The sequence below is a fragment of the Corvus brachyrhynchos genome, unplaced genomic scaffold (assembly GCF_000691975.1).
Source record: "Corvus brachyrhynchos isolate BGI_N302 unplaced genomic scaffold, ASM69197v1 scaffold97, whole genome shotgun sequence".
Taxonomy (NCBI): domain Eukaryota; kingdom Metazoa; phylum Chordata; class Aves; order Passeriformes; family Corvidae; genus Corvus; species Corvus brachyrhynchos.
The window spans coordinates 4,484,415-4,497,422 of record NW_008239758.1 but is presented as its reverse complement, the minus strand read 5'-3'; the positions used below and the strand labels follow the sequence as shown (position 1 = coordinate 4,497,422).

Below are 13,008 nucleotides of genomic sequence, written 5' to 3'. Positions count from 1 at the left end.
GAGCATCCCCAGCAGCAGCTCCCTGCAGAGGAAGAAGCTCATCTCTATCTGCGACCACTGCAAGATCAAGATGCAACTGGTGGCCGATCTGCTTCTGCTGTCGAGCGAGACCAGGCCGGTGAACACCGAGAGCCTGTCTGTCTTCGGTGAGTCCTTTGAGAAGTGCAGGGACACGATCATTGCCAGGACCAAAGGACTCTCCATCTTGACCCATGACGTCCAGAGCCAGCTCAACATGGGACGCTTTGGAGAGGTGGGGGAAAGCCTGATGGAGATGGGGGAGCTGGTGGTCTCCCTGACCGAGTGCTCTGCCCACGCTGCCTACCTGGCTGCAGTGGAGACTCCGGGGGCCCAGCCTGCTATGCCTGGCTTGGTGGATCGCTACAAGGTGACCCGATGTAGGCATGAGGTGGAGCACGGCTGCGGGGTCTTGAAGACCACCCCTTTGGCAGATATGAGCCCTCAGCTCCTGCTGGAGGTTTCTCAGAACATGTCCAAGAACTTGAAATTCCTGACAGACGCCTGCGTGCTGGCCAGTGAGAAATCCAAGGATAAATTTGCTAAGGAGCAGTTCAAACTCAGTGTCAAATGTATGAGCACCAGCGCCTCTGCCCTCTTGGCCTGTGTCAAGGAGGTGAAGACCTCACCCAGCGAGCTGACCAGGAATCGGTGCGTCTTGTTCAGTGGACCTTTGGTGCAGTCTGTCTATGCTCTGGTGGGCTTTGCCACTGAGCCCCAGTTTTTGGGTAAAGCTGCCACCATTAATCCAGAGGGCAAAGCTGTGCAAACTGCCATCCTAGGAGGAGCCATGAGTGTGGTATCTGCTTGTGTGCTCCTGACCCAATGCCTCAGGGATATAGCCCAACACCCCGAAAGTAGCACCAAAATGAGCGATTACAGGGAAAGGTTGAGGAACTCAGCTTGCGCCGTCTCGGATGGTTGCAACCTGCTATCTCAGGCACTAAGAGAAAGATCTTCACCCAGGACTTTACCGCCAGTGAACTCTAATTCTGTGAATTAACCCCCACATCTTCTGTTTAGATCCCAGTCATTGCTAAAGGAAAATAATACCCCACCTCCTCGCCCCTTTTTTGTATACCAAAGAATTTGCTTGGATGAGCCCAATCCTCTGATTTCATGTGGTGAAGAAGCAGAACATATTCAAACTATATGTACTAATAAGGGTAGCCAGTTTGGGCGTCCTTATATTTTACTTTAAGTATCCGCAGATAAATTTTCCTTTATTCAACAAGGTCTTCACACAAATGGTAAAACTGTTTCAAAGTTTTTTATATTTGGGGAGGTGGGGGTATCTTAGAAAAAGGAGAAAAGAAAAAAAAAAAGAGCTTTAATCGCGCTGGGTGCGGTTTTTAAAGTTTGTCTTGTCTTGTCTTCCGAAATTTCCCTTCTAAATTTTGCTGTTCGGTTGTGCAGGAAAAAGGTTACCTCAGTTCTTATTCATTTAAAAAAATGAAAAAAACCCAACAACACATAGATGATGGATGTAGCTACTATTTTGTTTGGTTTTGTTTTGTATGACTTTTTTTATTTTGCATCAAGTGTTAGGTTAGAAGTGCATTTGGTGTGTAGGAGTGGAAGGACTGGAGGTTGTGATTATGTTTTCCATGTGTTGATTTCCAAACTGGGGGAAAAGCTACTGTGAGTGTTTAAACAAACAAACAAAATTACACTATAACAAAAGTGATTTTTAATTTTTTTCCAATGTCAGTTTTTATCTTGCATGTACTGGAGTATTTATTTCATCTATTAAAATGTTATGTTTCTCAGATGCCTTTCTGTGAATCTCTTAATACTTGAATAATTGAACAACTAGGCCTGTTTGTATTGTATGTCATTTCCCCCAGGGAATGGGTGGTACAAATGTAACTGTAAGTTCTAGACAGCAGCATAAAGTCTTCAGTTCTTTCATAAATACTGTCCCTTTCCCAGTACTACCCCTCCTCCCCAGGAGCCTCTGACAGAGTTACTCCAGTTGTATCTGTGGACAGCTGGGCCAGGATACACTGGGAGTGCTGTGCACTGGGATTGCTCTGCACTGGGACTGCTCTCCAGAGCACTGCTGGTGGCTGCAGCAGGGCACAGCCTGGCTTTGTTTGTCATCAGCATTCGGTGTTACCTTTTGAGAAGGTTTTGTATTTCAGTTCTTGCAGATGTTGTGGGCTATCTGTGTGTTAAAAATCTATGAGTTTCAGTATTATTTCATGAAAAATTTAACTCTGCTGGTTAGCTGGGCGTGTTCCATATGTCTGCTTGGGATTGTGAAGGTTTGCTGGAGTGGGTGCCTTAATTCCTCAGAGGTTTGTGTTGGAGCTCCTCAGTAGAGATTTCTACCAAAGCAGTTTGAGTTTGATGTTGTAGGTTACAGGAGAAGATGGCTAACCTCTGAGGCACAGCCGACCTCCCGTTGAATTCCTTGGGAGCTGTGAGCAGAGCTTAGTGCATGCTGCAGTAGTTCCCATAGTTGCAATGCTGAATGTTGTCACCCTGGTCTTTGTGGCTCTGTGAGACCTATTGCTTTCTATATGTTCTGTTAAAGGTAAATAGAAGAGCAAGTCTTCTGGCAGGGAGGTTTTGTTTGTCTGTCCTGCTCCATTGCATAGTTGTGGGCTCTTTTTATAGGTCTGCAGATTGAACAATGTTGAAAGCTATTGGAGGAAGCACCTTAAAAAAGTTACCGTGGCTTAAACCTTAACAAATACTGTGCTATTTATTCCTTTGAAGAAGGAAACTTTTGGGCTTTGGGTATGGAATGGACCTGGCATAGTGAGAGGTCTTTGTTTTATATCATTATTGTTTCTCTTGCATATGATGCTTTTACTTAAGTGAAGTGAAACGTTACTGAGTAGTGGACAAATACATCTGTTGGAGGAGATACAAGCTATATCCCTGTCTCCAAGGTTAGAGAAAAGTAATTCCTTAAGTACAGTGGACCTGTGTGTTAGGTTTTGTTCATATTTAAATGGAGCTTTTCTGACTTCAGTGAATTGTATGAACAAGGCTTTTCTTTGCCACAATCAGCCCAGGCTACGCTGCTGCGGGGTGTGATTTTCTCACCACGCTGTGTGCGCTGCAGGGGCATGGGTGCACACAGCTATGTGGTGAAGTATACAAGTCCTCTCACTGTTTTATAATAAATAAATACATGCACACAGTGTTCTAACTTTGACTGAGATGCCTCCACCGGTATTTCCTCAGAAGCTCTCACGTGTGCACACACAAACGTTTTCCCATCTGGAAATGGGAATGGTATGGCAGGAGCAGCTGTAGGAGTCCGGAGGGACTCGTAGGAGGCCAAGGCCATCTCCAGGGAGGTCCTGTGGCTCTGTGCTGGTTGCAGTGTCTGCTCAGCTGTCCCTTGTATCTCCCTCCATCGTGGCTGTCTCCATGGGAGCTGAGGCACCTCCCAAGCGACCCTTCCTCCTTTTCCGCAGGGGCTCTGTGGGAAGGAGGAAAAGGGGCAGCAGCAGGCGGAGCGCGTTCAGGATGTGCTATCTCCTGCGGCCGCAGACAGGAGGTGAGGAACCCGCTCCACCCTTCCTTTGCAGAGATCCTGGATGGGGCAGGGCTTCGTGTGGGACGTGCAGGGATGGTGCTGGGGAGCTGCAGGGCAGGGCACAGGTATAGGGAGCATCCTTGAGCTCCAGGTCTTTTCAGTTACTGTGACCTACATTGGTGAAGCCTCCTCCTTCCAGATACAAACCAGAGAATTCTGAAGGGCAGCTCTGACGAAAAGAAAGTAATGTCCCACTGGCTCTTTTGATGTTTCTACTTAATAATTTTTGGTGCTGCTGAACTAATTAGATCCTTTTTGATTCGTTTATACATCATTGAGGTTATATGGATCACAGTACAGCCTCCTTATTACCTCTGCATATGAAAGGCACTGTGTTATTAACAACGATAATGCTGATTTTTTGTTGTGGCAAGATCTTGTTTGAAGTGGTTTAGTGCAATTTTTGTTTTAACAAGGTTGCTGTAGATTCTTCCTCCCCTTTCTTATTATATTTTTAAGTGAGGTACATGCATACATATATGAATAAGTACGTATCTTCTTTTAATACTGAAAGAAAACAGACTGCTCTAGGTCTCCCTTTGCTTTTGAGCTGTGTGAGTTTTGGAAGGATTCAGTTTTATAAATAAAATAGGACACGTAGCCAGGCCATGATTTTTTAACAGGCTGATTAAAAAAATACATAAATAGTAAATTCACCAAAGTAACTTCCTGTAACATTTTAAAACAATAGTAATTTTAACAGTTCAAAATGTTCAATCATTTCTTTTGAGAGTACAACTCGCACAAAGGGAGGCACACACTGCTCCCTGGCTTCAGCTCAACACTCTATCTGTCAAAATCTGTGCTACTCATCTAATTAGCACAGCAAAGTTAAGAAAAAAAAGGGTTTTGATGCCAGCAAGTACAACTTGCCCTTGTAGCATTTTCCTGAGCTGAAAAGAGTGGAGTCCCACTACTAAGTGTGAATATATATCTATTTTAAATGCTGTAGTGCCACGTTTTTAAAGGCTTAAGGTGTATTGTGATAATTTATTTGGAGTTTATTCCTATAGAATATTAATGCTGATACAAGACATTAGTTTAGTAGGTAGATTCATGTTGTTTGTTTACTTTGTACCCTCTGGGACAGAAAAAGTACAAAATGGACGAGTTTTCAGGGTGCACTTTTAGGGCCCCTTGAGGTCACTGATTATCACTTGGCACTACCTAGGCCCCTGTTCCCAAATGCTTCCACACCAGTTGAGTCAGCAGGTACTGTCACTATTTCAACGTGGGCTTACACAAGCATGAGATGTTTTCTGATCTGGAATCTTGATGATTTTGATGGAAAAAAACCAAAGCCCAACCGTTTTAGGGTGCTTATATCACATATGTCACAGACTACTCTAATAGTGTGTTTAATAAAATAGTTAACTTATTTCTAAAGACATTATGCAATGCACAATTGTAGCCAAAACCAACGCTATCGCCACCACAAGAGAAGTAAGCTTGTTTTTTCAGTGTAATAATTTTTTAACAAAGAAGATGCCACCTTTGTATTGTCTGTAAATTTGACACTATCTTGTGGTTGCTGCTTCAGCATAGGGAAGGTCATTATTGATGTAATACAGCAGCTGAATTCGAGTTTGAGATCAGAGCAATGTGTTTTCTGATTCTAAAAAAAGTTCTGTAAGGCAACCAGTAAACCAGCAGCAAAATGCTATTGGAAAGCAAGTACAGTATTTAAGGGAACTTGCAAATGTAAAGCCATGTTATTTTTCAAAACTAAGAAAGAAAAAAAAAAGACCCTGGGTCAGATAATTCCCTTCACTTTTTACCACAGGAAATGATCAAAGTAGCAGAAAATCTGCTCTTTTTGGCCAAACTTCTGTCAGAGACAGAAGGGGTCGAGCCAACACATGGTGTATGCAGCCTTGCAGCAAGAGGGGATGTGGCTGATGGGAAAGGAGGTGGGACCAGGGAAAATCTGTAGGGTAATACCTCTTATTAAACCCACAGGAATTTTCCTATTCTAGATAAAACAGTGGCTGATCCAATACAGCAAATCTCAGACAACACAACCTTTCTTTTGGGCTGTTAGGAGGCTGCGAGTGAGGACGTGGGGCTGCGAGCATTTGGGATGCTCTGTGCTCAGCAGCTGTGTTGCTGTAGGGAACCAGAGGTCTCTAGGGTGGCCCTGAGATTTGTAAGAAGTACAGGCACAACGTGTACCTGCCAGAACAGTTTGGTGGGAAACAAAGGGGTTGGGTTTTATCTTTCTTTGCTTTCTTCCCTATCGGGCTCTTTTCAGACTTCACAAGCAGGAGCAGATGGTAGGGGCCAGTACATTCTACTTCTTTGTTCTTGCTGCCTGTGAAAGGTGCCAGATGGGCAATGATAAAGATAGAAATTCTCTTCCTGTAGCCCAGGGATAGCGGAAAACGCAGGGCTTCAAGGCTGCCCTATCCTCACAGGATCACCATAACATGTTTTTTTTGGGCCCACTGTTCCACTCTGATTTTTTGCCAAGAAACTGACAGAAAATCCCAATGGCAACTTGACAGGAACATTGAAAACCAGTTCAATATTTCCCATATGACGCCAAACCACCACCAGGTTTGGATCACTCACAAATGATCCAAAAAGTAGATGGGCTAGGTGTGAAGTGCAAGGCCAGATCCTTCATATGAATAACTCAGAAAATTAAATACTGTGTACTCTGAGGTGTTTATTCACCTGGGAATTAGAATTATCATATTTTTTATATGTAAGACTAGTTCAAAAGTATATTTGTTTAACATAATTAACAGCAGCACTCAGAACCATCTTCTTAATGAAGACAGACATTTATGAACGTGAAGGGCCTTGTCCATAACTGTAATTAAATACTAATGTTTTCCAAGCTATGCTTAAATGTTAAGGGTTGTTTTTTGTGTGGCAAAGTAAGGAATTATATATTGATTTTCATTAATCTGAATATTTTCCTAGAGCTGGTTTTATTGTACTGGAGTCTTTTGAACCTAAGAGGGTTTTTTATTTTGTTTTTTTAAAAGCATGCAGAGTATGATGCTATATTCCAACAAAGTCAAAAGCAGCATTTCAGGATTAATGCAGAGATTCCTGGGGTCTTTTGTCAGCTTGCCAGGCTCTTGTTCCTGTTCTAACTTAATTTTTTATAATTTCCTTTTATGTTAATAAAGGCTTCTTGTGGCTGTAAAAGTTGAAGTTGTCTCACTCCATAGACAGCCTGGTTCTTATGTAGATACTATTTAGATTATTTAGAAATCCTGCTGGTTGCCAGATGGAGCTCTTCTGGGTTTTATGTTAAATACTTGGAAAGCTTGATTTTCCTCTCCTCCCTCCCTCAACAAAATAAATAAATACTTGAAAAGTGATTGCTAACAACTTGCTTAAATTCAGTTTTAAAATCAAATTATTTTGAGGTGAAGTGATACTGCAAGTATGAGATCGCTCAGAGTAGTCAGATTTTGGTAGGGTTTGACTTACCTACCAAGATCTTAAACCAGCAGTTTTTCACCAGTTTTGTGTGGGCAGCAGGAACCTGAGCTTTAGTCTGGGGATAGAGAACACAGCCCCGAATCCTGTTGGGCATGGGTGCTGATGAACCGAGGGACCTCTGTTTCATACTGAATGCACACCAGGTGTTCCCCCAGGTCATGCAGAAGGTGCTTGGGAAGCACTGGGAGTCAATGTCCCACTAATCATAACTCTGTTGTTGTCAACTTACAAAATGTCAAGAGAGCAATCTTGGCCCCCAGGGTTATGTTTTTAGGTACAGAGAAAGAAATTGCTCTTTTCTAGTCAATTTTTTTTCAGTAGGTATTGATTCTGTCTGGTTCACGTTACATATAGGAGGTCTCTCAGTTGGCTGTTCAGGTGTACTTTGGCCCCTGTTTGCATTCTGAACATGCACATGATGGAAAGAAGTGAGAAAAGTCAGCTCGATCTATATGTGCAGTGTGACAAATTACAGGCCCTGCAGCACTTCTGAATTGGTATGCAGTTAATGCTCTGGTCTTATTTAAATGCTTCAAATTTAGTCAATGTTTAAAAATTTACTTTCTGTTTAAAAATTTACTATGGAATCAATCTGTTCTGGCTATATTAGATTCATAGTTCAAAAACTTTTTCCTCTTTCATCATCTTAAAGTAGTCATTGGTCTAAAACTCCTCAGTCTCTGGGTCTAGCTTAAAAAACAAAAAGAAATTGTGCCCTATATTTCAGTTTTAGTATTTTTGAAAGCTTTAAAGCTAATGAGTTGACCTATTTTTAAATTACAGGCCATGGAAAAATAGTGGGTGTATTCTTTTTCATGCTGAACTGACCTATTGTTTCTCTGCTCATAATTAAAAACTCACTTTTTAGAAACTCAGATAGGCATTGCAAGAAAGACTGTAAGAGAAACTGTCTGCAAGGAATTTCCTTAATACTGAGTTTAGACATGGATTCATTCAGGATCTGTAATCTTGTCTTGCAACTGGCATTAGAGGAGTTTGTCCCAACAGCCTGTAAATGGAGCTGGTAACGTGAGTAGGCTGAGGAGCAGTCGTTGAAGTGAGCACTGCAAGCTCCAGAGACACCAGCACTATCTCTGGAACTCCAGAGATAGGTGCTGCTGGCTGGGCACTGCGGGCTGTGATGCTCTCGAGAAGTTAGAGTGAAATACAGGACTGAAAAAAGCTATGAGCAAGAGAGGCTCAAAGGGAGGGCACAACTTGGAGTTTTTAAGGGGAGGGAAAAAAGGAAAATATTTGGTCGAACTGTAGGAGTATATTTTAGCTCCCACTGATTTTCAGTGGGATCTAGATCTTTTGTGGGCCTGGTCATTTGTGATGAGCTTTGAATGCCTGTGGTTTTAAAATTAATTTAGGATGTTGGGTAGACTCTTACTGAAACTCTAGGAAGGTAGGAAATTTGCAGCTGAAGTACCAGCATGGGCCATAATTGTGTTCTTGCCATCCTGACTCTTCTGTATGGGTTACAAGCTCTTGTTATCCTTGCAGGCGCCCTGGTTGGCAAGAGGCCAGAGGCCCAGCTCTACCTCATGTGTCTTTTATGGTTGCCAGATGCCAGCATTGTGCATCTTCCTTTCACATCAGAATCACAGATTTCATCTCTGTCTCTCCATCCTCTGCTCCTGGTGCAACACCCAGATGTAGAAAAGAGATCCCTTTGTACTCTGTACACACTATCCCTGTAGAGGCCGGGTACGTGAAGATAGATCCTGGTGAGCACAGGCCAGGTGGCATTACAAACATACCTGTTCTTCTGGATGCAAATTCCAGCCACCTCCATGCCATGTACATCCTTTCAAAACGTGTCCTGAAGAGTTGCCTGTGATCCACATCCCCTGGATCTGCGTTTCACACACACATTGTCAGAGCTCTAATGCTCCTCAGAAGGAAGGGTAATCTGACTTAGGTATTTATGAGGTGATTTGAGTTGAGGGGGTGGCGGGGGAGCTGGATACTGGGAGATGTAGGTTAGTGGCCAGCTTAAAGTTACAGCCCTTAAGGTGTCCTTTTGTGGCATTTTCTGCCTCTATTTTACCTAACTGCTGTTTGCTAACCTTGTGTATTGAGTTCATCTGCAGCTTTGAGTTCAGCAAGACAGAGGAGGCATCTGAATTTACACTGCTCTGTAATATCTATTTATTGAAGAATCTCCTATAACTTTCCTATATTGGATCCTGAGGCTTCTTTTCTTATTTTGCCACAAGTTTTTTGTTTATGAAAATTACCTTAGTTTTCTCTCCAACCGAAGAAAATAACTCCAAAGGAAACCCTATTTGATGTATTTATCCAATTCCCTACCTATCTTCCTTTTATGGACAGTTTCAAGATAATGAGATGAAAATCACTTTCTTTGAAAAAGTAATTTTACTCCTAAATATCAAAGTCACAGTCTGAAACTTGTGAGCATTTTCTTTTGTATGTGATTAAACCCACATCTGTTCATTGGGTAGAACAGAGGAAGAGCCATGCTCTTCTGTCTTGGAATGTAAGACAGCAAAAGACCAAATGTTCTTCTTTGGTTCACTTTGATGACTGTACCGTAGTACACAGAAATGTCTGGCTGTGTCAGTAGTGCTGCTTTGGACACTGAGTGTCCTTTGATTACAGGCCCAGCACTTTACAGACACTCATACTGGGGGAAAAGGAAAAATGTGGTGAAGGACTGTGTTAGTACATTATATTGCTCTGTATTAGGTTTGGTTTTGTGTAAAGCAAGAAAGCTCAAGTCGGAATTATGTGCCACTTCTTTATAAGATCCCACTCATTTGGCAAAGGAGTTGCATTAATTACATCTTGTTTTCTGTACTGTGTCATTACAGAAGAGAGAGTCCATGCTGCACTTGTGAATGAAATAATTCACTCACATCTTTGAAGCCTTCGCTGTATTTTTCCCTTTTCCTTTGAAAATGATGGTGGTCTGTAGAAGACTTTCCCTGGATGATAAATACGCTTTGCAAATGTACAGTCGTGATCGGGAAGAAGCTTGAGTAAAACAGACTTCTAAAATCTAGTAAATCTATCTGATAGAAACATGATAAAAAAAGAGTCAAAGTACTTTTTTAAAGCTTTTCCCAAAAGTATTGCCTTAGCCATAGTTTTACCTGGGTTGCTGTTACATTCAGTTACTGGACATGTCCTTCCCTATGAGATGATTTTAGAAGACGGACGGGTTTCACTTACGGAAGATGCAGTTGCTGACTGGGTTTGGATCCTTTTAAGGCTGTGATCTCTGAGATGTTGCAGGTTCTTCCTTGTTAGACTGCATCTTACTGAAGTGATCTGGAGTTCCCATGAGTCGCTGATGTCCAAGGAAAATCACTCCTGTCAAGAGAATAGAGCATAAAGAATGTTCACAGTACAGCTGTAGGAAAATGCTGTACGATGGGCACTCCTCTTTCAATAACTGAACTAGCCCTTCTTCCTCAAGGCTATTAATTCCAAAAATTAAAGAATTTCAGCTGCCAAAAAAATTTATAACCTACATGATTCACAAAAGCCTTCCTTCATGTGTTGCTCTTTTCAAAGTCTATTTATCAACAAATAACAGGTTAAATGTTGGGGGGTTTAGGGCAAAAAATAGCAGGGTTTTTTTATCAATGGGGAAAAAGGAAACTGCTTTAGTTTTCAAGAGTGGGCTGCAAAACAACATTTCTTTTACCCATTAAGGTGCTCTGTAACTAAGTTATTCTACTTCTTACATAGTTCTAAAATACATTTTTACAGTTGATTTGCATTGACGTCCTACAGTTTTATTTTAGAAAAGTGCTCAACTTGTTTATGTGCTTCAGTGATATCGACTATATGAATTTGTCATCAGAATCAAATAATCCTGGTTAGTGACAGAGTGAAATGATAGTAAATTTATTTCTAAGGGGAAAAGCTAGCAGTGTGCTGAAGTCAGATTGATGATAATTTCAACCTAGTAATTTTAAATGCTGCTGTATTTGTAGTAGTGTTTGAGGACTCATGTGAGCCTGAAGCAAACTATTTTCGAACTGTTCTATTTTACCACTCCAGAAAGTAAAGAATTCTCTCCCTCAGACCATTTTTTGGAGGGGAATTATAGCCTTTTAGAATGTGCTTAGCAAAAATGTTCCTAGTTAGGTCTAGTTTGCAGAGTGAATCCTGCGTGCAGATATGAAACTGGGATGTACAGCTTTAACATGTTCTGAGAGAGGTTGATGTAATGTTAGTTAAGAACTGCATTAGCTGAGGTTTGGGTATTTTGACTTTTCAAAGAAACACAGAATTTTTTATTATTTATAAGCACCCTTTTAAATTTGTTTTTAGAGATTAAAGCCCCAGAAGTGTTTTATGATTATCTCATCCCTCATTAGTTCTTGTCAAATAGTTCCATTGCTTATCTGTTTATTTAATTATTTTTTAAATACCCAGCACAGTAGCCTGTGCAGATATGAAGCATTGATGTTGGTAGCAAATCAGCTTCTGTCTTCAGTGGGGACAGAGTTTATACCATGATTATCTTCACTGGATAAACTCTTTGTCCCTAACATCTCCAGATAGACAGCAGATCTACCAAATGACTACTAAATACTCATTAAATACTAAGTAATTACTGAATTCCTACAAATCTGCATCAGAACCAGCAGCTAGTTGAGATCTTCTGCTTATAAGTAGGGACTTCCATGGGAAATACATTTGGTAAAAGGTAAATGCTTGTCATCATTGTGCCCTGCCAGTGATTTTGGGTCTCTGCATGTTAGGACTGGGAAAGGAGGTGGAAACTTGTTTGGTCAAACAGTACAGCTCAGTTCTCAGGGAATAAAAAAGCCCTTGCAGAGTTAGCTTGGATGAGCTGATAAATAGGGAGCTGTAGCTTGCTGATAACTGAGGGATTTGTAGAGCACATCGAGTCACAGTAGCTGCTAAGGGCAGTTGGGGCAAGTCTGCTCACAGTGAACCTTTCTTCTTCATCAGAACAAAAGCTGTATTGTCTATCCCAGGCTGTCATGCATCTTCACCTTTGAGGACTGTGCCTTTTCTAAAAGCACAGATAAAAAACAATGCACCTGTTTCCTATGAGGTATGTCCCAACAGTCATCACTTTTTTGTGGCTGTTTTGGTCCAGAGCATGGCACTATGCCATACTGTCCAGTGATGCTTTACTTTTGTCTTGCTTTTTACACTGTTGCTCACGTATTCCACGGTGCCCATCATCAGACTAGGAGCCATAATTCACCTCTGTTTCTATTTCCTCTCTAATGCTTCCAAAGATCTCTTGTACTGACTTTAAAAAACAGCTGGAGCTGCAACATCACTCCATTTTAAGCTCTGAATTGTATTAGCCATTACATTGGTTCCACACGCTGCTTGGGTGGAGACATCAGTTAAAATTCCCAACACGGCCAGAAATTGCAGCTTTGTGTAAGTGGTGGTGACTTTCTAGTTTGTAACTACATTACAGTAAAACAGAGGATTTTTTCCAGAACAACTTACCAAGAGGGGAAAAATGGAAATACTGTTTGAGGATGACCTTCCACCCCAGTGATCTGGGGGTGATGTTGGCTGACGTCTGTTACTGCTCAGCTTCCCTGCCGTGGTTTTGCAGTAGTCGAGTGCTTTGTCATCGCTGCTGAGTAGAAAACTCCTGAGCTCACTAAACAGTTTGTGAGGGGTTTGGGAAATGGCAGAAGGATTTACGAATGCAACTGCAGAACAAAGTATTCCTCAAGTTTACCTGAAACCAACATGGATCCTGTTGGAGTAGACTTTGCCTGCATTGATTCTAACAATTTCTTCAATCTGAAGTGCTATTCCTGACCCCAAGATCCTGAGAAAGAGAGAAGCGGAGATTAAAAAAGAAGTGAATTACTTTGGAGCACTCCAGCATGGGAGCAGGAAAAGTGTTGTTTTGATTGTCTCCAAAAGAGAGGCAGTGCTGTAATTCTGTTTCGGTTTCGTCCACAGAACTTGGAAAGATTTTTCCTAGAAATGTG

At 41.7% G+C, this 13,008-nt stretch overlaps 1 protein-coding gene across 1 annotated transcript; it reads left to right on the top strand.

The window, feature by feature from the left end:
- The first annotated feature begins 8 nt into the window (after positions 1-8).
- Positions 9-1,789, top strand: MESDC1 (mesoderm development candidate 1). Its single transcript, XM_008640069.2, has one exon. The coding sequence runs from the start codon at positions 71-73 to the stop codon at positions 1,019-1,021; it is 951 nt and encodes a 316-aa protein (XP_008638291.1). The 5' UTR covers positions 9-70; the 3' UTR covers positions 1,022-1,789.
- The last annotated feature ends 11,219 nt before the right edge of the window (positions 1,790-13,008 follow it).

Coding starts and splice junctions, on each gene's coding strand:
- MESDC1 (XM_008640069.2), top strand. CDS start 71: ATGCAACTGGTGGCCGATCTGCTTCTGCTGTCGAGCGAGACCAGGCCG.